This window comes from Henckelia pumila, chromosome 2 (genome assembly GCF_033568475.1).
Source record: "Henckelia pumila isolate YLH828 chromosome 2, ASM3356847v2, whole genome shotgun sequence".
In the NCBI taxonomy this organism is placed as follows: Eukaryota; Viridiplantae; Streptophyta; class Magnoliopsida; order Lamiales; family Gesneriaceae; genus Henckelia; species Henckelia pumila.
Window position 1 is genome coordinate 115061346 of NC_133121.1, and position 23801 is coordinate 115085146.

General features: G+C 37.2%; 2 protein-coding genes across 2 annotated transcripts; both read right to left on the minus strand.

Annotated features, from left to right (window-relative positions):
* Positions 1 to 7024: 7024 nt before the first annotated feature.
* Positions 7025 to 11630, minus strand: LOC140879991 (transcription initiation factor IIB-2-like). The gene is made up of 7 exons (XM_073284014.1): positions 11198 to 11630; positions 10331 to 10355; positions 8590 to 8719; positions 8377 to 8510; positions 8131 to 8219; positions 7610 to 7686; positions 7025 to 7293 (listed from the first exon to the last, which is right to left on the minus strand). The coding sequence occupies exons 1-7, from the start codon at positions 11542 to 11544 to the stop codon at positions 7154 to 7156; spliced, it is 942 nt and encodes a 313-aa protein (XP_073140115.1). The 5' UTR covers positions 11545 to 11630; the 3' UTR covers positions 7025 to 7153.
* Positions 11631 to 12353: 723 nt separating this feature from the next.
* Positions 12354 to 21837, minus strand: LOC140885550 (villin-3-like). Its single transcript, XM_073292530.1, has 23 exons — positions 21523 to 21837; positions 19361 to 19482; positions 19065 to 19164; positions 18862 to 18930; positions 18545 to 18781; positions 18292 to 18469; positions 18062 to 18194; positions 17393 to 17552; positions 17171 to 17321; positions 16995 to 17095; positions 16734 to 16892; positions 16535 to 16603; positions 16397 to 16465; positions 16166 to 16303; positions 15895 to 16023; positions 15245 to 15392; positions 15091 to 15101; positions 14856 to 14996; positions 14654 to 14779; positions 14163 to 14225; positions 13823 to 14084; positions 13028 to 13254; positions 12354 to 12834 (listed from the first exon to the last, which is right to left on the minus strand). Exons 2-23 carry the CDS (start codon positions 19417 to 19419, stop codon positions 12721 to 12723), a joined length of 2844 nt encoding a protein of 947 aa, XP_073148631.1. The 5' UTR covers positions 19420 to 19482; positions 21523 to 21837; the 3' UTR covers positions 12354 to 12720.
* Between the last annotated feature and the right edge of the window lie 1964 nt (positions 21838 to 23801).

Sequence of the window (23801 nt, forward strand, 5' to 3'; positions counted from 1 at the left end):
GGTATCCATATCTGGGATAACTATATACAAACTGCTCAAACTGGCACCTGGGATATAAGCTCGTCACATCGGGGTAGCTAACCACTGTGTGCGACCACTCATTCCCGAATCCCGGACGCGGACCGCGGAGTCCTCGAGGTATCAGTACCTAAGGGTACTCGATATCAAACATCCTAACAGGGCTGAGCAACCCTAACTGGCTCATCTCGAAAGATACACAGATGTACAGGCACAAGATGATATGCACATGCCGCATAACAATAATAACATGCAAACACATAAATGCAACATATAAGCATGCATATCCGCTGGCAATCTCGGTCAGTACTTACGTACCTTTCTAAGGCAGTTCTAGTAGTCCCACTCTAGGTTCCAAGCCTATCATCAAGTCTACAATGCAAATACTCATGCATCATTCAATAAGCGCTAAAAGCCTTAACTAAGCTATTGCATACTCCTAAATAATTTAAGGAGACCATAGCTATACCTGCGTCCGTCGTCAGCCCACTGATGGCGACTATCCCGCAACTAGGGCACTCCCCTTCTGCGAATCCACAGCCTCGAACACGGCTCTACAACACGAGCACTGCTCCGCTACTATGTCAGACACTGTCTGACTATACTAAAACAAATACCCTACTCCAACTCTTAAAATAAGAGTACCCAAAGCCCTAAAATAGGACCACGAGGGCGAAGGAGAGAATTCGGAATTGGCAAGAAATGAATGCCTCGGACCTTATATTTATAGGCATCGATCGGAACCTCCGATCCTCGATCGGAACCTCCGATCCTCGATCGGAACTTCTGATCCTTGATCGGAACCTCCGATCCTGCCATCGGAGCTTCCGAACATCCTTATCTGCCACATGTCAAAATCTCACTGGTTGACTTTGGATAGGGCGATCGGAGTTTCCGATCCTGCCACACGTCATGCATGACGTAATATCGATCGGAGCTTTCGATCCTGATCGGAGCTTCCGATCCTTCAGATACCAAATTGGTTTAATTAACATAATTAATCTCTTAATTACCAATTTCGGTTACGGGGTACTACATGAAAAATCTTTCAAAAATCGAAAACATGTTCAAACGACGATCTTTTCTCGATCCATCTTAGATATGCTATCGTCGTATATGCTAGAACACGTTTATACAATCAAATCTTAATTCTAACAACAACTTAAAATTCAAACATGATAGAAAATCATAAAACTTACGTCAAAACGTAGCACTCGGAGCTGCGATCGCAAATATATGCTCAATCAAAAATTCTACCGGGCGGATTAATTTTTAACGGAGTTTGAAAAGGAGAAAATATGGCTTAGGAACGTTTCTGGTTCTTCTCCCTTCCTTTCTGCTGAACACACGTGAAATGCTAGGAAATGTGTGTCAATTTTGATATATATTGGCCTATTTGCAGTTTAGTCCCTGAACTTTGGCCTAATTGCAATTCAGTCCCCGGACAAGCGATTTAATTCAATTTCGATCCTAAATAATTTAAGAAGATTAGAATTCAAGTCTAAACTCTAAATATTCTCAAATTAAATATTCTTGAATTAAAATTAAATCATTTCGGACCTTATTGCATTTTAGTCCTTGAACTTCTCAATATTTGCAAATTGGCCCTTACTCGGAATTCATCCTCAATTTAAATCTTTGATATTTATCATCTTGGAATTCACATCTTAAACTCCATAAATATCAATTCAAATATTTTTTTAGTCTTTTATTTTAAGAATTCCGGATATTAAAATCTTAAAATTCTCAAATCCTCAAATTAAATATTTCGGACCCGAAATGGACATCTCTAATTTCCATAAATTCTTAAATTCATATTGTCTCTCTTATTTGGAATTTAAATCTTAAATCCCGTAATTAAGAACTTAATATTTTCGGGCCTTACAAGGGACCTACCCTACCATTTTCGGACGTTCCGGATCTGATTTTATACTTATTTTCACCAAATAAGGACTCCTTAAACATGTTTTGACACTTTTAAAAATATATGTCATTTTCTAACATGTTTAAAATCACTTAATCTTGTAAAATGGAACCGGGCTACTACAATACCTTTCCATTTTGAAATAATCATCACAAAATTGATACACCGACAAAGGCTTAGTTTCTATACAGGCACAAGCATGCTTAGATGGAAGCTCGTAAATTTGCCAACCCCGACATGAACAACTCAACAAATTCAAATCGACGACAAAATTTTTATCCCCATCCACCACCTCAAACCTTGATCCACTTAATCTATGAAACTTCAAGGTACGAGATTTACCATGCGAGTGAAACATCCTTCTCTTTTATGGGATTTAATTCTTGGACCATCTTCAGTGTCGATTCTCGTCTTTGGTGCATCATGGTCATAATTGGATACATATATGTTCTAACAAAGCAACAATAGGTAGATAACGAGCAGCTTTTACCCAATTGTTCCAACTCTCAGTCATGTTATTATTAATTATACCCCATCTCTTACCCAAAAACAAAGCATTTGCCCAATTTTTTGGTGAAGCATTCACAATAAATTCTATAGCAAGTGGCATGGACTCAGTTATCTAATTTATATGTTCATCAAACTCATGCCTAGATGGAGCGTGTGTTGCTTTCTTCAACACCAAAGACCAATGTATTTTGTTACGGAATGGATACTTTCGCAACACCTACATTAAAAAAAATAAATAAATTGTAAAAGGCAATGAACACAAACCAATATTAACTGAAATAAATATCGTAAAATAAAATGCATTAAACACAACTAACCAGTTTGACAAAATTATCTACAATGTGTCTGAGGCAGTAAACATGGTGACTATCAGGAAACATAGAATGGATTGCCTTGATCAACCCCGAATGTCTATTTGAGAAAAAAGTAAAGCCGTTGAAGAAAATGATTCCTTGTGAGTCTAGAACTTCTTTTAATCGATAACAAAACCAATCTCAATTAGAATCATTTTCTGCATCCATAACTGCATACACTAATGTGAAAAGATCATCATTAGCCTCCTTGGCGACAGCGACTAGAAAACTTTCTTTGTACTATTTTTAATATGACACGCATACAAAAATAATAACGGCCGACATCCATTAGTGAAACCAACAAGACATGCATGAAAACAAATGAAAATTCGCTAAAATTTTTCAGTCATAGGATCAATTTCACATCCAACAAAACTTCTAGGATTTGTTTATTAACAACATGACAATACCATCGCAACTTATGATATGACATATTCTCAGTCCCATGAATATCATGCATTGCTATTTTTTTGCCCATCCAAACTTTGTGATAGTCAAGTTCCACTCTATAATCTCTTTGTATGTCTTTTACCATTGTACATGGACGATATTATGACTTCCCTCTCTCAACTTTGCTTTCACCAAATTAGCTACCCAAGGTGAATCAGCATTCGGAAGCCCTCTGGACCTCAAATTATCCTCACCACAACAATGGATTAGGTTGCATTTTCTAAATGCAAAGGAATTATCAGATTTATGTTTAGAGGCATATATCATCCAGTCACAATTTTTGCCCCTACAAACAATAATAATATTCTCACTATCATTTTTCTGGAAAGAAATTGAGCGTCTGGTTGCGATAGCATAATTTTTAATACAAATTCTGAATTCTGCTGCGTCTTTAAATGTTTTTCCTACGCCGCGTATGCATTGAATCCAAGAATCAATAGAATTGCTTACACTTCCAATTTCGAGCGGGCTGTCACCGGTTGAATTTATGTCATCTTCGATTTCAACCATTTATCATTTTAATATATAATCAGTATAACATACATTGATATTCATTTAACCAGAATTCAAATAAATAAATAAATAATCGATACAAAAGCATGATTCCCAATCAACAACACAATGAATAATAATCTTCTGCAAATAGGTCACAAAGTCCATTGTGATCAACTCCCATTTTTACTTAGGAATAGACAAACTGTGAAGCAATCCTCTAGATCGTCGGTGTTCCGCCTTAACTTGTTGACACACAAGACACTTGGAAACATACCGGTACACACTTCGTTTCATTCTTTTCCACCAAAACCGAGTTCGCAAATCCTTGTACATCTTGTTGCTTCTTGGATGAATACTCAACTTGGTTCGATGTGCTTGAGATAGAATCTCACTTCGCAGAGCATCATCCTCAGGTACTACAATATGACCGAAAAAAACCCAAGAAACCATCAGCCTGATAGTGAAATCCGAACGTACTACCATCTCTGGATAATAGAGCCAATCCCTGAGTCTTCGGTTCGGATATCTGAGCATCTCGAATCCGAGAATACAAGGCTGGCTTAAATAAAATTTCAAACATCTGAATGCTCCTCATACCTTTCTTATGCTTGAATGTATATCCCGATGAACAATAATCCTGGATTACATTTGAAACAAAACAAGTCTGAAGTGCGGATATTCGCACTGTACGACTCAAAGCATCTGCGGTGAGATTAGCAACTCCTGGATGACATTTAATCTCACAGTCATAATCCTTCAGCAAGTCTATCAAACTTCTCTATCTCATGTTTAACTCAGCATGAGTGAACAAATACTTGAAACTTATGATATGTAAAGATTTTAAATTTCTCGTCATACAGATAATGGCGTCAAATTTCAACGCAAAGATAATAGCTGCTAATTCCAAATCATGGACTGTATGATTATCTCGTGAACTTTTAACTGTTTAGAAACGTATGCGATAACATGCTCATTCTGAGTCATGACACAACCTAACCCTTGTAGAGAAGCATCGGTACACACCACATACCCTCCAGATCCAGACGATAATGCCAAGACAGGCACAAAAGTCAATCGTCTACGAAGTTCACAGAAATTCTCTTCACATTCTGAGGACCATACAAAAGCTACGCCTTTGCGAGTAAGTTGCGTCAGAGGTCGAGCCCATTGCGAGAAATTTGCGATGAAGCGTCGATAATATCCTACCAGACCCAGAAAACTACGGATCTCAGCTATCATCGTCGGACGCGACCAATTCAGTACAGCCTCGACCTTTCTCGGATCTACGACAATTCCATCCCTGGATATTATGTGGCCAAGAAATACCATCGGATCCAGCCAAAATTCACACTTACTCAGCTTAACGTTCAATTGCTTTTCTCGAAGCGTCTGCAACACAAGCCTCAAATGATAGACATGCTCATTCATATCACGTGAATACACCAGGATGTCATCAATGAATACGACCACGAACTTGTCTAGAAATTCTCAAAATACTCTATTCATCAAATCCATAAATATAGTCGGGCATTAGTCAATCTGAATGGCATTCCTAAAAACTCATAACGCCCATATTTGGTCCTGAATGCAGTCTTGGCTATATCTTGATCTCTCACTCGCATTTGATGATAACCAGATCTCAAATCAATCTTTGAGTAAACTGAAGTACCCTGCAACTGATCAAATAAATCATTAATTCGAGGTAAAGGATACTTATTCTTGATGGTCATGCGATTCAATTGTCGGTAGTCAATACATAGTCGCATTGACCCATCTTTATTCTTCACAAAAAGGATAGGAGCGCCCCATGGAGATACACTAGGCCGAATGTATCCTTTTTCCAAGAGATCTTGCAACTGATTTTTCAATTCACGCATCTCTGACGGAGCCAGACGATACGGAGCCCGTGAAATAGGTGAAGTTCCTGACACTAGTTCAATGCCAAATTCCACTTTTCGAACAGGAGGAAAATCAGGAATCTCGTCAGGAAAAAACTTCAAGGAATTCATTCACAACTGACAGATATTTTATACCAACACTCTAAGTGGACAAATCAATCGCATAGATGAGGTATACTTCTCTACCAGTTTCCAGAGCATGATAGACTCTCAGAGCTGACACTAACGACATCGGAGGTCGCACTCCCTCACCATAGAAAAACCAGCTATCATCCCTAACTGGATGAAATCGCACCAGTTTCTGGTAACAGTCCAATGAAGCTCGGTACGTGGTCATCACATCTATTCCCAATATGCAATCAAAATCCTCCATAGACAAGATCATGAGATTCGCGGTCAGAATATGTTTTTCAAATTCCAAAGGACATCCTAACACTAGACGCGTTGTCAATGCGGTCTGACCCGTCGGTGTATAAACAGAAAATACTACGTCTAGGGTGATGTAGGGCAACTTATATTGCTTAACAAAACGTGCAGATATGAAGGAATGAGATGCATTAGTATCAATAAGTACAAAAACAGATATTCATATAAAAAAAACGTATCCGCTATCACTCTCTCATTCTCCTTCACTGCCTGATCATGCCTCAGAGCAAACACTTGACTCGAAGTGCGAGGTCGAAGATTAGAACCTCCAGCTGATTGCCCTTGTGGCTTCTGCTGAACAGTAGTCTGGGAACCAGAACCAGAGCCTACTCCCCCAGCTAGTGGACAATTTCTCTTAATATGACCAGTCTCCCCGCAAAGAAAACAAGCTCCTACAGCTTTCCGGCATTTATCGGTTGGGTGATTCTTGCCACAATGGTCACACTGACCCTTCCCTACAAATCGCATCACTCCCCCAAATCCGAAGGAAGAAGAAGAAACAAACTTTTTGAAGGACTGCGCACGAGGACCCAGAGAATTTGTAGGTCTAGAAGAGAGAAAATACATGTTACGTCGGATGTAAATACCTCACGGTTGGGTCAATGGTTGAATTGCCCAATTTTCATGTACCCCACTGCATGATCGATTTACCCAATACTAGCCTCGCTCTCCATGTTCTAAATCATCATATCAACCGGTTTTACTGTGCAATCTTGATAGCAATTAGCACATCAACAATGGAACATGACCTCCATGTAATACTGTCCTTTTTCTTCCATGTATTTAAGATTCAACCTCTCATGAATTCAAATATCATGCATCAATACTTGCATACAACTGCTTCCAAGATAAATGTTTTACTGTTAAATTATTTGAGTTTGACCACAAGATTATCATTCCCCAATGTCATCTATTAAATTATGTCATCTAGTCTTTTGGATTTTAGTACATTGAACATCAAAGGTGAAAATTTTGAACAAAAATTTAAAATTGAGTAACAATGTACTTTGTGTCTTCCACCTAGATAAACTTAAAAATACCCTATCCAATACAAATTATCACAATCAAGACCCACTCAGTTAGGCCTTAGGAATGGAAAGGTTCTTAACATCCCTTTCCTTTGCATACCACTCTGGTATTATCTTGGCCGCATGGGGGTACAGATCCCTGTAAGAATTCTTTATCGTCCCTTCTGCAACGGTAGTAGCGATTGATATATCTGCAAAAATGCCATTCAAAGTTCAATCAACAAAAAATATAACCTTTGATAGCCTGATATATTTAAAAACACGGAGTTGAAACCAGTCCATCCAGCACAAATGGGAATATCAGTCCTCCTGACTCCATAAAATATTGCACGATGGTTAGAAACAAAACTTTTCACCATCGCACATGTGATAGCCCCTTTCAAGGGCGTCCAGCAGATAAATACGAAAGTAAATAGGAAGACAAGATAGACAGTAGGTTAGCAATGTACAACGTCAATTACCATAAATTTAAATGGAAGGAATAAAAAAGATGGAAAATGCTTGAACCTCTCAAGGGTTTCTTTGAATCTGAGAGCTGGGTTATCATAAAAATGATCGCAGCAGCAATCGAAATAGGGCTCCTCCTGAAAGATAAGAAGCATACTGTTGGCATAGATCTTTTGAGTTATGAACAGGTAATGCAACTAAACGGAGCAGTTTCCTATCAATTGGGCAAAACACACACACAATCTCGTCCGGCATTTCATCGTCATTAGTGAAATATATAACTAAAAATTTTGCATATCATTTTCAAGTAGATCTTACATTTAAGGTACAACAAAGGATGGACCGTAATCATGCTTTTGGCAAAAGCTAAATTTTCCTAACTTGCTAAGGGATAGCTACAAAATTAGCATACATAAGCCCGAAGCATTTGAGACAGTTGAGAAAATTAAAAACATTGATCTCCTTTCCAAAAAGTGAAGGTAACGTGGTACCATACAACGAATGAAACAAACTTACACAACATAAAACAAGACTATTTCACGGAAAATATCATAAAGGTTTCAAGAAGAGTAAGAGTATGCCTTATATCATAGTCCCCTGACTTCTGGACAGTTTCTTGAACAGCTTTGACCTCTTCGTTACTCATACCAAGATTTGAACAAAAGCGCCTCTGCGACATTGGAAGGCGTGGAAAAGTGAGATAACCCTCAAAACCAGAAGAATATTTACGAAAGAAAGCACAGAGGAAAGGCTTGGAATTGGCAAGCATAGATCAAATTGCTCTTGTTGTGACCTAATTTAGTAATTTAAACATGAGGCACACTTACCAGATAATCTCCTGCATGTATGGTGCCCATCTCCATTGATTCGCCCATTTCAACCTTTAGCTGTTTCACAATAAATTCTTTTGCTCTTCCAATTTCTTTCTTTGTAGCTCCTCCAGCAACCATTGAGCAAATTTCTAGTTGAGACTCATAGATTCAGAGGCCTTCACAAACTACATTAAAGTAAAATACAATTATCATGGTTAAGGGGGGCACCTTTTACTGTGCGTGGCTTGCCTTCCTGCCGACAGGCAATATAAATGCAGCCAGCCACTAAAGCCTCTAAATTTCTTCCTCTTGTACACTTCTGATCCTCCAACCTTTTATATAGTTCACTCGCCCGGTCCTTCAAAGAAAAGCACAATAGAGAATGTGTGGAAGCGCTTACAAATTTCAAGTGTTGACCAAGCTAACCAGCCTAGGAATATGTGAATTTTTATGTGTCACTATATCACAAAGTTACCACCTGGAATTTCTACATGTCGCGATGTCACAAAATTAGCACCCGGATGAGGGGCTATTTTGATGAGAAATGATTTAAAAGCTGTCAGAGCTAATCATTATCTGAATTGAGAAAGTCAGACCGGAACGCAGTAACACCCGACCTACATGTGGATAGGATCTGAAGGTTCGTAGTCGGTCATCAGTAGGTTAAAGGTGAGCATTTATAAAAATATTTTTTAAGCGAACTTTTACATCATGGTTGTAAAAATTTTTAAAAAGTGTATTTTATGATGAACACTGAAAAGTGATACGAAGATCAGTAGAGAGTTTCTAAAAAAATTTAAGAGAATTATTAATATTAGTTGTATTTTGAATTAACTTTAAAATTTGAAGTGTTGTGGCACCTATATAAATTGAAACAAGTATGTGACAATAACATTTGGAGCCCTAATCCTTGTTCTGGACTTGGGACGGTGGACCAATTCTATGATTTGTATCTACATATGACTCGTAAGCAACAAGATATAGTAAATGCATGAGTGCGGCCCATGGCGAATAATGAGGATTTTCCATCACACCCTACCAACGATAAATATCGAGATGAATATTTATGTAAAGATTGACTAAAGAGGACTTCTTACTCCTAAAAAAATAGGATTCCCGGGATTTCATTGAGTGGCGGCAACTCCGTCGTTTGATCTTAAGATGTTAGGATTACTCGTGAAATAACATGTTGGGTCGCCATGACGATATAAGTATCATTGTTTGTTCAGTTAGGATTATTTCGCAAAAAATATTATATTATATATATATATTTTTCATTGAATTTCATTTGATATTTGTGTCAATACATAGTACTATTTTATAGTATTTAAATAAGGTGAGAAATTTGGACTAATCAGGAGCTCTGGAGAAGAGTATTCAATAAGTCGGAAGGGTAAGACGTGATTTGACAGGAATAAATAAAAAAAGCTAGGTGAAGTTAGAAGTATTATTTTCAAAATTTAAAATAAGTTATTGGTTCAGAGATGTACTAAACTCAAATTTTACTTAAAGAGTTATTTGTCTGTTCTGTTATTTTTCAGAGATTATGTCACAACCGATTCCTCACTTGAGAGAACTTAGTAAAGTTAGTTTGTTCATTCATTAGTTCTCATCCAGTAAGCTTAATTATATACTCAAAAAGTATTTTTTAGAAAATTTGAAATAAGAAATCCAGTTCAGATCATTGTTCACGCTCAAATTCGAAAAGAACCTTTTGATCAGGAATGGTCAGTGGGCCATTCATTTTTGCAGTTCCAAAATTCCGGTCAGGACAGGGCGCCACATGGTGTTAAAATTTACAGCGAGTTTCTGTTATCCTCAGAGCGGATACATAAAAAATAGCAACTTAAAAGGGAAATTAAAGTGAAAAAGAGAAATGCATGAAGTATGACAAACAAATTCCAAATGAATGGAGAGTATATATTTTTACGTAAAATTTGACAAAACAAAATCGAAGTAACAAACATACCTTAATTGTCGTTACAAGACTCAACCTGTACAGAGGGAAAACATCTGGTGTTAAATGTGTGTATAGAAATCCTATCAACTTATCCCATGATTGATGAAAACAAAATAAATCTAAATTAACCATAAATGCATCATATCCTTCTTTTTAAATAACAAATGTTCCAACCCACCATCGATCGCCCATATGAAAAAACAAAAATCATGTCATCAATAGAGCTCAAGTTAATTTCAGAATGCTCAAAGACACTTGTTTATCTAACTAATCATTTATCCCTGTTTCTAGTATGATACCTTTAATATTCGGCAGCAGTTTAGCACTGCTCATCTTTGTCCCTAACTCCCTATGATATAGGTGCATTAAACCACCACATACCAAAACGCCAACAACTAAGATTCTAACACACTAACACTGCGACCAGAATAAGAGCAATGATTCGCTGGGGATTAACTACGTGCCAATAGAATTTGACGAAATACAGTCACATTCAAATCTTCATAATGTACAGGAAAATATATCATACAAAACAACGTTCTCACAAGAATCATTCAACATGTATTCAGTCCCAAAAACAATCAACATAAATGAAAATATTGATGTCCACCAATAAACTAAATCTGACACCATAAAAATTTCAACATACAACCAAAACCCTCAACAACTAACCCCGCAAACAATCCTAACCAATGTGCGGCAATAAGTGATAAAATTCAATCTCAAATCACAGCCAACATCAACCTCTCAGGAACAAGATCGCATCAAAGCTCCAATCTTTATCTCCCTAGGAGTCCTAACCGGGCGACAAGTACCATCATAACAACAGGGAGCTAGTTCACAAAATATTCAACAAACAAAAAAGATTAAGCTCACCTATCAGCCATGCTAGAAATAGTCTTGAAGGCCAGGACAATAGCCCGGTCAGGATCCCCACCCCGATTCTGCAAGCGGGCCAGAGATGAATCCGCATTGGAACCATTAGCACTCCGAGAAATGACGGTAGAAAGAGCAGCGTCGGCCAAGAAGGGGTTAACTGGTCCACCGACACGATTGGGATCGTGATCACCGGACTCATCGGCGAAGGTGCGCCACTCGGATGACTCGTCGATGGAGCGGGATTCGAGTACAAGGCCGCATTCGGAGCAGACGGTGTCCCCTGCGGCGTGATCAAAGACCACCTCTGTATTTCGCTTGCAGTCTGTACAGTAGGTGTCAGACATGGCTGGCAGGCTGGGGCAAAGCAAAGCAACTCAATTGGGACAAGAAGAGGAGGAAGGAAGAGAAATGCCCCAATTTCTCAAACAAATCACCTTAATAGCATTTCTTCTGAGATGAATTTAATTTACGTACTAATTTAATTTAATTTTAGTTTTATTTTTCTTTAAATAAAATAGAAATATTGCTCCCAAAAATAAAATATAAATATATATAGAATATTTTCATCCAAACATCTTTCTACTTAGTACTTACTCACGATCTCCGTTAATGATATTTATTTATTGTTGGGAATATAAATGCATGTTGACGTAATCCAAAATTCAATAAATATCTAAAATACACCAAAATAATTAAACAATTCAAAATCCTGTTTTCATTTAGATAAATATAAATATAAATATTAGAATTAGATATATTTGTGATATAATTCCATATTAATTTTTCCGATTTCATTTTATCATAATGTAGTATAATCTTTTATCAATTTTTATAATTTTATTTGCAATAAGATTTCTCATTAATGTTGTTAATTACAATATTATTTCTATTTCAATATAAATTAAATAGTAAAAAAAAAAACGTTACACTTGTGCTGATATATACTTAAAACTTGAAAATATATTTGTAACTGAGTGATCGCGCACAGGAATTACTTATTATATCATTTAAGTTTCTTTCATTAATTATCACAATAACAAATAATGGATCCATATTGCATATCCATCCATCACGAAACTGGGAGATGCAACACGATTGCAAGGGTGACAAGATTCACCATTTAAAAAAAAAATGTACAGAAAAGATCAAACCATAAAAAACTCCAAAGACATTCACCATTACACCAAAATATCATTGAATTCATTAACACATTTACACCCTCCTATTGCAGATATAGATGATGAAACACGACAATTTTCAAGATTCACAAATCAACAAATACATACCAACCAAATCAAAAAATTTCATCTTCCTCTACACACCATGGAACCTTGATAGTTTGCATTTTTTCTGGGAAAAAGATACCAACATTATCAAGGCAGATGGTGAAAATTCAGAATCACGATCCACGCAGATTGACCAATAAAAGTAGGTTGCTCTGGAAGTATAGAAGCCAAACAAAACAAACATATGAGGCGAGTTGGGGGGAAAAAGCATTTCATTTCGGGGCTGGTCGAATCCTAGAAGAGATCCACTTTCCTTTTCAGCATGTCTTGCTTCCATTTGGGTAATTTGCAGAATGCATCTTTTGTCATTTCAAACACGGATTGGAATTCCCCGTCAGAAAGATAAGCCTGTACATGTTAATATTATTAGAATTTATTGTATTGTTCAATATAGTTTCAAGGGCTGTGAGAGTATCCCATCTTTTAAGGAACACGTATTGCTACTTCAGAAACTAAAGTGCCATCAACCATTAACTTCGGGGACGACAGAAGTCGACTGCCTAATAATCAACTAAAATTGGAAAAGTTCCAAGAAACAAACCTCTCTCCGCTTATAATCAATACCCATCACAGGATCGTCAGATTTAGCCTTCAACCGTTCATAACTAAATGTACTTTGACTAGTTTCAGATGTATTCTCATCCTGATCGGCATCTGGTTTTGACCCTGATTCCCCTCCATTAGACTCTATGATGGGCTCAGTTTCCTTGACTTCCAAAACTTCTTTACAATCCTCGGTCTCTGCAGAGTCTTCAATTCTCAATGAAACTGCAAGAGTAGTCACAATTTGGGTCAAAAAAACTAATTAAAGTTGGCTTAGAGAAGATACGACAACCGTGGATTAGCCACCACCTTGATGGCGGGACAAGTTTGTGTTGATTTTATAAGTTGCATCAATGAACTTCTTTCGCAATTTTATTCAAATATTTTCATTCTCGCGGTATTAAAGACAGATGCATGGCGTTGCTAACAGAACCCAACACATCAGTTATCGGCAGCATACCCTGTTTCCATACCCATAGGCAAAGGGCATGACAAAACACCTTTAGCCATAACATGGTTTATCTAGGTCTTAGTATCTACGGCTTTACCAAAAGCTAATGATAAACACAGAACTCAAATATTTGAAACCGTAGAACAGTGAACCACGTTTTTATTCATTTGCCACACAGACAGTAGTCAACATCATCGGAGACAATTGATGCTGCCCACATTTTATTATTGGTAACTCAAGAAATTACGTGTCATGCCAAGTATTTTGATCCAAAGTTTCAGGGGATTTCACCATTATATGGGGGAATGGGGAAGGGGAGGGGACAGGGTATTGTCATAATACCACGCCGGCTGGCTTCCACAGGCGGACTTCTACTGGGGCGGGCAGGAGAGACATCAGGGGATTTCTTCGTTTCAGCAGTCAGAACGGATGACAAAGCAGCAACAGCAGCTGCTCTTTGTGATCCTTGACCAATACCTCCCGGCCTTGAGGCTGAACTAGCTTTTGGAGATGAAGTTGATTTAAATGCAGAGTTCAATGCAGCTAAAGCAGAAGCTCTTTGAGTTGGTCCACCTCCACCTTGATTTGAACCATTGGGTTTCTCCTGATTTTAAACGTACGATGAGCACAGAACAGAACAAGAGAAAAACTCGAGCTAAAGTAAATTTTATATAAAGTATACCGCCGCAGCATGACCAGCACCAAAGAGGAGCATGATCTTCTTTTGGAACGAGTTTCCATGTGCCTGTTCAGCGAAAAGAACATCTAGCATTTGTTACATAGGAATGTCACATAATCATTCACGTCTACATGAGAAACTGAGATGAGATAAGAATGCCACTGCCTCACAGCCACAAAAAAGAAAAAAAAAATTTCCAAGCACATCCCTATCTCATTACATTGTTACCTACTAATTCCAGAAGAAAATCAGGTAATTTATAACCCCGTTGTCCTGGAAGTATATAACTCAGGTAATAGACTAGCCAACTTCTCTAAAAGAAAGAATAAATACTTCAACTGTGTTAAAACTAGCACCATTTCTCCCTATCAATGAACTCAACATGAGATAATATCCATCAGAGATGTAGGAATCGCTTGTTTCAAAATAAATGTGCAATAATCATCTCATAAACAAGGACATACATACAATGCAACTGAATAGATGTGACATACACTAGCTTTTGCAGGATCCCACGAAAAAAATGAGGTGAAGAAACATGGCTCATTTCCTTCCACAACTCTGTAAAGTGGAACATACGGCGACAACCCTTCCAATGAAGAAGCCATCTCAATATATTTCTGCATAATGATCAGATGTCAATAGAGCACAAATAGATTAAACATTCTAGCAATTGGAAATCGAGATATCCGGCACCTGTCCCATTTCAAATGCATTTTGCTTCTCTTTGGGGTCCACTGACTGACCGACCCAAACAAACACTTCAGCATGTGTATCAAGTATTAATATATCCTCTGTTAAAAGGTCATCTTGAGAGAAGTTGTATACTTCTTCAACCTGGCATACAAAATAATAAAAGCAAAGCATGCATCTACTAATCATGAATAGTTTGCAGCACACTTGAAAACAAAAATTTACTTTCAGTATATACCTCAAACTTTCCTGGAAGTCCACATGGAAGCATGCACATCATAAAAAATGTGAGGAAAAACAAGCCAAAAGTTAGTACTCAAGATTTCAGCACAAGAAAACTCAGTTACAAGAGAAAACAAAATACTTATTCACAGCATAGAAGAGTTCTCTACCCTTGTTAGAAGACAAGGCATACAAGTGGGGATCTCTCACAACATCAGGAGTTACTTTTTTGCTGGTATAACTTTGTTTTCCTCCCACAGCAAACCAAAAGGATGAGCTCTCTGTCCCTTCTTTAGTGTGTTTGACAGCTGATCCCGGCTGAGATAACAAAAATTGTGTAAAATAAATTCCCAAATTGTTACTCAGAAAAGTAGAAGATGCTCCAGCCATAAGTAACAAGATACCCCAAGACAAATAGGTTTTTTATTTGCAACAAATGCAGCCCAATACAAAGGGTCAGTCTGAGAATTAGATAACGTAGTCGGCCATGATTTTTTTAAAATGTCAAAAACAGATAAAGAGATACCATGTAAGAGGATATTAGGAAAGTCAAACTTGAATTCCTTTAATCAAAACTCAAAACGATTCTCAAATCAAAGAACAGCATATATTAGATAGATGTTCGAATTTCACAGTTTGATTTTTTTTAGGCGTCACAGTTTGATTTCACATGGATAAAGAAGCCTTCTGCACTACTTTGATGGCATTCTTATTATCTCGCTTGGTTCGGTTGTCCAAGCCGGATGGTGTAGTTGTATGCTGCAGTTCAATTTTCAAGAAGAAGCCAAAGATAAAACCGACTGTTTCTGCTTTTGTATACCTTCAGAAATTCTGCAACTTTGGCTGTGAACTGTTGCTGCTCAAAGGTGCTTTGACTGCCATGCCAACTGAAAAGTGAAGATCCAGATTGCAGCAGAAAACATTCATTCGAATTCAACGATGTTGCAACCTAAGAAGAAAACAGAATTCGATTTAAATTGACACAGTTGTAACCGATTTCAAACATTAGGTTATAGAACTCTAGGGAACATGTAAACAAAGAAATGCCATAAGTTTAACAGCATTAAGGGCTAAGAAGTTGATGAACACACAGCTTCAACTTGAATGACTGTGTTGTTATGCAGAGAAGTTCCCGATATGCGGAAGAGAGCAACACCATCGGTAGTGTATGTTTCATCATTCAAACCTTTGTCAGCAATATAGTTCTTGTAGGCAGAGCTCATTCCACCCTAGTGAAATGAGTAGCAATAATCAGGGAAAATTTCACTCTCACTATCTTCGGATCGTATATTTTATTTCTTTCCCGATAAGTATTGAAATACCTTAAGGATCACCATAGGTTGAAATATAGCAACAAACTGAGGCGGCTCTTTCCCTTGAAATATTCGACCCTGGATAAGTGCATGATTAGGTTTGTACCCTGCATTGTCCAATGAGGAAATGATGAGGTGCTTTAATACCTGCACTGGTTTCCCCTTCAGTGAGTTATACATCGTGCTGGACAATTTAGCAGTCTGCTTTCGATCTCCCTGAATATCAAAACCCAAGTTTTATTGGTGATTGAATCATTAGGCTTGCTAAGAGCATGTTTAAATTAATGATGATTTCCTATTAGGAATAGTCGTATTCAATGTGTAGCTCCCCAACAGCGGTCGGTACCTCAGTGCTGTCTTTTCCAATCCAACAGCATAAGTAATAATCTTCCTTTCGTTCAGAAGAATGGTATGTGTAGAGCACAATATAGCAATCCCCACTGTAAAACTTACCGATGTCTTCATTGGGCATAAAAATTTTAGCACTGCCATTGATGTGCCAAACCTGGAGGCATATAATGATGAAAATTCAACCAATTTGGTCTCAGAACATCTAATATACAAAGCAAATACCAGATCAACAGAAAACCTAAGACAAGACATGGACCTCTATCTTTCCACCTCCTTCAAGCAATGGATGGACATCCTCGTTTACCGGAGCACTCTTACTTGTTCCCTTCATGGCAGCACCTTGTTGCTTCAACAAAGCTACACAAATTGCATAGTATTTCACAATTTAGCGGACATTCTCAGTAAATGTCTAATACATGACATCATACATACCAGCTACTTTTCCTCTTCCCTCCTCAGCTACAGGAAGTGCTGATCCTAAGGGCCACGAATCAAATTTGGACTTGAATGAATGTGTCTCATGACCTTGGATAAGTCGGTATGTTTGTGTTGATTTTGGTCGATTTTGGCTAGCCAAAAAATCCTGGAACATCATTTCGTCCATGAAACCTATATGAATCATGGAGTATAGAAACATAGATTAAAGATTCTAACCTCTGCCACTTGAATTGCGGTCTTCCTCTCATCAACTTGAGTTACACGACCAACCCAAACAAACACTTCAGCACCACAATCCAACAGATAGCATTTGTTATTTTCCAGAATTGACTTGGAAAGTTCACCGTCTACACCCTTAAGTTGACCATCAACAACGCTGCAAAGAAAGGCAAGGACACAAGTAGGTGTTCCGTCAACTGTGACAAATTTAATAAAATCACCCACTTGTACCAACTCATTAGAGATGAAGTGTGTTACTCAAAACAAAAAAAGAAGCCATTTCAAGAATGAAGCAAGTTAGCTTATAACAAAAATTCAATCGCATTATATCCCGCAGAGGTTTTCTTTTAGCACGTTCCATGTGCAGGTGAAACTTAAAAAGTCGTCATAACCTTAATCCAAGATCTAAACTCTTCTGGTAAAATTTATCCTAAACAATCAACACATAACATCTTCAGCTGCAAGCAAATGGATTCAAATTTCCGATAGTGTGGAATGATATATACCTATAAAACGCAGGTAATTACCTTGCACACCGAATTCCCTCCCCCAGTCCTTGGCAAAAAAGAAAGTAAAATCGAGGACTAGCGAGACATGGACTGATATCGACATAGATGCATGCTGTTACTGCAGAGGCCAAACATAAAACGACATGAAAACAATTACCTATATAGCTGTGGAGAAGTCGTCTCGGGAATAATATCGTCCTCAGTAGAAACCTTTTTACCAATTGGAGCAAACCCACCAAAGAGAACCCAGAATTCACCAGAATCTGATTCAGCTTGTAATTTTCCATCATCTGGAGAATAACAGTTAGAGACAAACATATACAATTGCACAACATCAAACATCAACGCAGGAACTTATAACCCTGACAATGTTAGAAGTGTTCATACCGACAATTGCCACATCACACTTCCCTTCATGATACTTGTCCTTCAAAAACTGAATCACTTCTAATGCTTTGGCCCGTTCCTGAATATTCGAGTTCGCACCATTGAATTGATATATCTTGTCTTTAGAGTCGAGAATAAAAACGTCGTCATGATTGAGTGAGGAACGAGAGAATGGGACCTATATGACATGTGAAATAGTTATTATAATTTGTGGACATTCCAAGAATACCATAGTGTTCTTATGCTCGGCTACCTGCTTCAATCTTGCTACTCGTTTTCCTCTACAGATATACAACCGTATTTCAAATTCTTCTTCTTCAGGTTTCTTGAATCCAGGTGCAACACCGCCTTCCAGTGGTATGATGCATGGCTTGAAATATGACAAGAATTTATCAGACTCATGCCCTTGTAGTTCTCTGTACTGCACAGCACGACCTCCAAGAACTGCATCAAGTTCAACAGCTTTGATAGCTGCAGTTCCAGCTTCATCCTAAGATAATATAGAAATTCAATTTACATATATGATACCATGAAATTGCTTCCACAAGCAAGAAGAGGAACAAGGGGAACCTGGCTAGTGTCCTTTCCGAGCCAAAAATGTATGTCATGAAGATAAGCACCACCTTTACCAGGACTTGTCTACATTAATAAATAGTTCGAGAACAATAAGTTCAAAACATAGTACCTATTTTCCTTCTTATAAATCAACACCTCTAAATGGAAAATTTAGAAGATTCTATTATAATTACAAAGTAGAGGAAATCTCCAAGTACCTGCAGGACAATGTAAGAGTCACCATTGTAGAATTTACCATGATCTGATTTAGGCAAAGGAACTGGTTGGAAGTTCTCAATCCTCCAGATCTCGGTCCCTCTATAAAAGTATTAAGTTTAACAAGAAAAAAGAAACTTCAAACTGAGAAGCAGGAAAGTAAATTTATACAAGACATTAAATATGCAATTTTTGGGCAAACGATGTGGGCTTCTTTTTCTTTTTTTAAATTGGAAGTGATATGGGCATAATAACACAATTGCTTAGGTGATTCAGTATGTTCTAGTGAGAAGGATACAATCTTTGACCAGCTCCCTGGAATGCCGGTTCAAGAGCTTTTGCTGAGCCAGACATCATACAATATACAACCCACTTTTTCAAGATCCAGACAACTCTATCTCACTTCCAAAAACCAAACAGCTGAAAAAAAGGTAATAAAAGGAACAATGTGAGGTAACATGGTAAAAACAACAAATATTTTCTTAAATTCAGGTTCAACAGTTATTTATGAAGCATTCATCATATCTCGTCTACAGGAAATAGAAGAAGGATCCATCCCACCCAAAAGATTAGGAAAAGCAAATGAAAGAGCAACATATAGAGACCATTCCACAAAACCAGAACGAATATACCAGGACAAAAATATTTTGCTAGTCGGTATATTTCACATTCAAGTGCAACAGTGTGAAGGCTAGAGCAATTTTTCACCATCACATCACTCCTTATGAAACATAGAAAATATATAATTCATCTTTCTGAATAATCATTTCCCTTGACGACAGCAAAATATGTGAAAAAATAATGACTGCGAGGCTAAACCTAAGTTGCTGGCTTCAGAAAAGGTCATGCATTTTAGTATCATCCATTGTCTGGCGATTCCTGTAAAATTCAAAATTTATCCTTGGAAAAAAATTTATGGTTAAGATGCATGATTCAGAGCAAGAACAATCAGGTTTTAGAATTTTGGTGGCCAAATTATTTTCTTTACCATCATTCTATTAATTATTTGAGAGAATGAGAAGCTTTGACTTAGATATCAATTCCCAAAATAAATCTTTAGATGCTATTGATGCCCACAAGTGGCCACATGCCAAATCAAAAAGTAAAGTTCACACTTTCGTGTTGCAATTTTTGTAAAACTTCTCAGTTGCTTTTTTCATTGGAGACCTTCCAACAACATGGAAATCAAATATCAGTGCGACAACAATATTGGTGTGGAATATTATTATACTAATGTGACTCCATCATGCTTCTCCACTGATAGAAACACCTTTCGAAAAGTTAAAAAGGAAATCCAGTCTCCAACATCAACATGGGTTGAGACAATGCTACCAATAGCCCATGTGTAATCGTCCAAAAGAACAATCAAATACACAGCCTTGGCATAAAAAGTTAATTCACACAGGCTCCAATAGAAAATTTCAAAGTATATCATCGTAAACAGCCAGCAAAGACAAATAATGGACTCCAGCATGTCATAATGAGAACCTATAACCGAGGCCAAATTAGTAAATTTACTTTAGTGCCATAAACATCCATGAGATAAACTGCATGTAGTTTCCCATGTATATGGGTAGCCCATTTCCTTATAACCGGCTATTTTGAGAATGTAATGAAGATGAAGTTTGTGCCCATTATCTACTATGACCAAAGATTAAAAATATATATATATATATACTTGAGGCAAGCAGTTCAAACCATGCAGAACAAACACAAGGCATTCCAGAAAGGACGTTCATAGTAAAAGAAAGGGCGCTCTTTGATTATTAAGCTCCTAACTCTCCCTCTACATTTTCACAAGAGCTTGCTCTCTCCTGCTCGGTTCCCATGCCTTTGTACCGATAGGTCTGCCAAGTGCTCCCCGGAAAGTACTTAAATATTGGTCTTCAGTTACATATCGTAGGCCAGAATTGTGTACTAAAACATCAAACTCTAGGCAATTAAGGAACCACAACAGTTGATGGTTGATACCCATAATAAAGAATCAACGTTAAAAAATTTTCAGAACATCTTAACAACCGAATGAATAAATTGGTGCAATTTATAATATATTTTTTTATCTGAATTATTAGGAAAAACTAAATTAAACTGAACTGAACACGTATTAGAAAGGCCCACCTTTCCAGACCCTTTGGTGATTAAGAGAAGGGATAATCTCCACGACAATCTATGCACATAATTAAACTTGGATAAATGGCAAACAAAAATACAGCAACAAAGGAAAATTGATAGCTCAGCATGATGCAACCAATATCATCGGAAGGTCGCATCTTTTCAGATATTTCTCTGATGATGAAGCAAACTAGCGCATGAAAACATCTTCAAAATAACCTATAATAGCTCAGATCACAAAAATTAAATCAAACGAGTAACAAATAATCAAAGCTAAGAAAAAACCCCATGTTAAAATTCAGCAAACTAGATCTAAAAAAACATTTTCAGATACGGCAATCACCGAACCTTCAAAAGATCGTCCGACTCTCTTCCTTGGCAAATCTACGAAAAGCAACGAAGAACAAAGGGTGCCTATAGAAAGAGAAAATTCGGGAAAAAAAGAGAAGGTTTAAAGGAAGGGAGAACGGCACGCAGAGCTGGTGAAAGGAATAAAAGTCGATAGAAAGATCAAGTTTTTCTCAAAATAAAAAATCACTGGGTAATTATTTTGCTTTTTAACTTTTCGGGGCTTTTGAGATTGGATGGAGAAAATCTGTACAATTCTTTTCCAGACAGTATATACAGGAAAAAGAAAAGATGAAATTGTTCGAAATGCCTTAGAGAGAGAATTATTCTCCAATTATATTTATATATATATATATTTATATATATATATATTCACATTCACGTCATAGAGAGGGAGATCAAGATGAGATCAAGGTAATTGGGGGCGGCAAAGATCTGCGGATATTTTTCCTTTTCTTGGGGTGGTGTTTTCGTTGTTTCAAAAAAATAAAAAAAACAGTGAAAAAGATTTATTGTTGTTGTTGTTATAATAATATAATTATTATTTATTAGTACTATTAATATTAATTACAAAAGTGCGTAACATTTACTCTTTTTGTCTACGAGCTATTTTCTTTTTTTGTTTGTCTAAAATATATAGACATACATCATATTTAGTAATAATTTTTTACATTTTTTTTTACCAATATACATCGGTTAACTACATCTTAAAAATTGTGCAACTATTTTTTGAATGCATTAAATATGAATAATATATGAAGTGTATGTTGGTCACAGGTACAGCATTACGAGATAGAAACTATGGAAATTGAAGAATAATAGACACCAAGATTTACGTGGAAAACCCCTAAAAATTATTATGGTAAAAATCACGGGCAAGACCAAAAGATTCCACTATAATATTTGGAGAATTACAACCTCTCTCTGTATTTTCAAATAGACACTCACTCTCTTAATACAGGAGAAAACCTATCTCACAAATATATATAAAAACACACTCAAAAGTATTGAATGCTATTTAGAACTAGAAAAAAGAACTGAAGATGGGATGATACTTCATTCCAAGAGAATGCACCTATTTATAGGTGCAATCTCTCGGTTATAAATGAGAATTTTCCTTCTTTTTTGTACGCACAAGTGTGCCTGAATCATCATTCCACCTTGACACTTGTACCGCTTGACTTTTTCCTCTGCCACATGTCTTCAATTTTAAGCATACATTTAATGTCATTTGCCAACATTTCTCCCACTTGAAGATTTGATTGAGAATCAAACACATCTCCACACATCCTTTCAATCTTGTCATTCCCGCTGCTTACGTTCCTGCTAGGCCACTTGAGGATCTGCACCACTAAAACTTCTCTGTACTCACTGGCTTGGTCAGAATATCAGCAATGTTATCCTTCGTATGGATCTTCTGCATATCCACATTTCCTTCCTCTACTACTTCTCGTACAAAGTGAAATTGTATTCCAATGTGTTTAGTCCTGGAATGAAAGTCTGGATTCCTTGCAATGTGCAAGGCACTTTGACTGTCACAAAACAGAGGAATCTTTTTTTGTTTGTGCCCAAGCTCCTCCAATAACCTTTTAATCCATATTGCCTCTTTGCAAGCTTGAGTAGCTGCCATGTATTCTGCTTCCGTTGTAGATAATGCCACAACTGTTTGCAGTTTTGAAATCTAGCTGACTGCACCTCCTGCAACTGTAAACACATAACCAGTAGTAGATTTTCTCTTATCTGGATCACCTGCGTAATCTGAATCCACATAGCCCCTGAGTGTAAAATCTGATCCTCCAAAACATAATGCAGCATTCGAGGTACCCTTAATGTATCTAAGGATCCTCTTAACCTTGCTCCAATGCTCTTGTCCAAGATTCGCCATATACCGACTGACTGCTCCCACTGCTTGTGCAATGTCTGGTCTTGTACAAATCATGGCGAACATTAAACTTCCCACTGCTGATGCATACGGTACTCGAGACATCTCCATTTTCTCTGCTTCACTGCTATGACACATCTCAGAAGATAACTTGAAGTTAATATGAAGAGGGGTTGAAACTGGCTTACTATCTTGCATGTTGAAATGTTGCAAGACTTTATTCAAATAATTTTTCTGAGAAAGCCAAATCCTGTCTCAGTGAACTTGCATCCCTAGAATATTGTTTGTTGGTCCCAAGTCCTTCATATCAAATTTCCTTGCCAACTGTGCCTTCAATTCTTGGACCCGATCTTTGTTGGAGCCTGCTACCAACATGTCATCCACGTACAACAGCAAA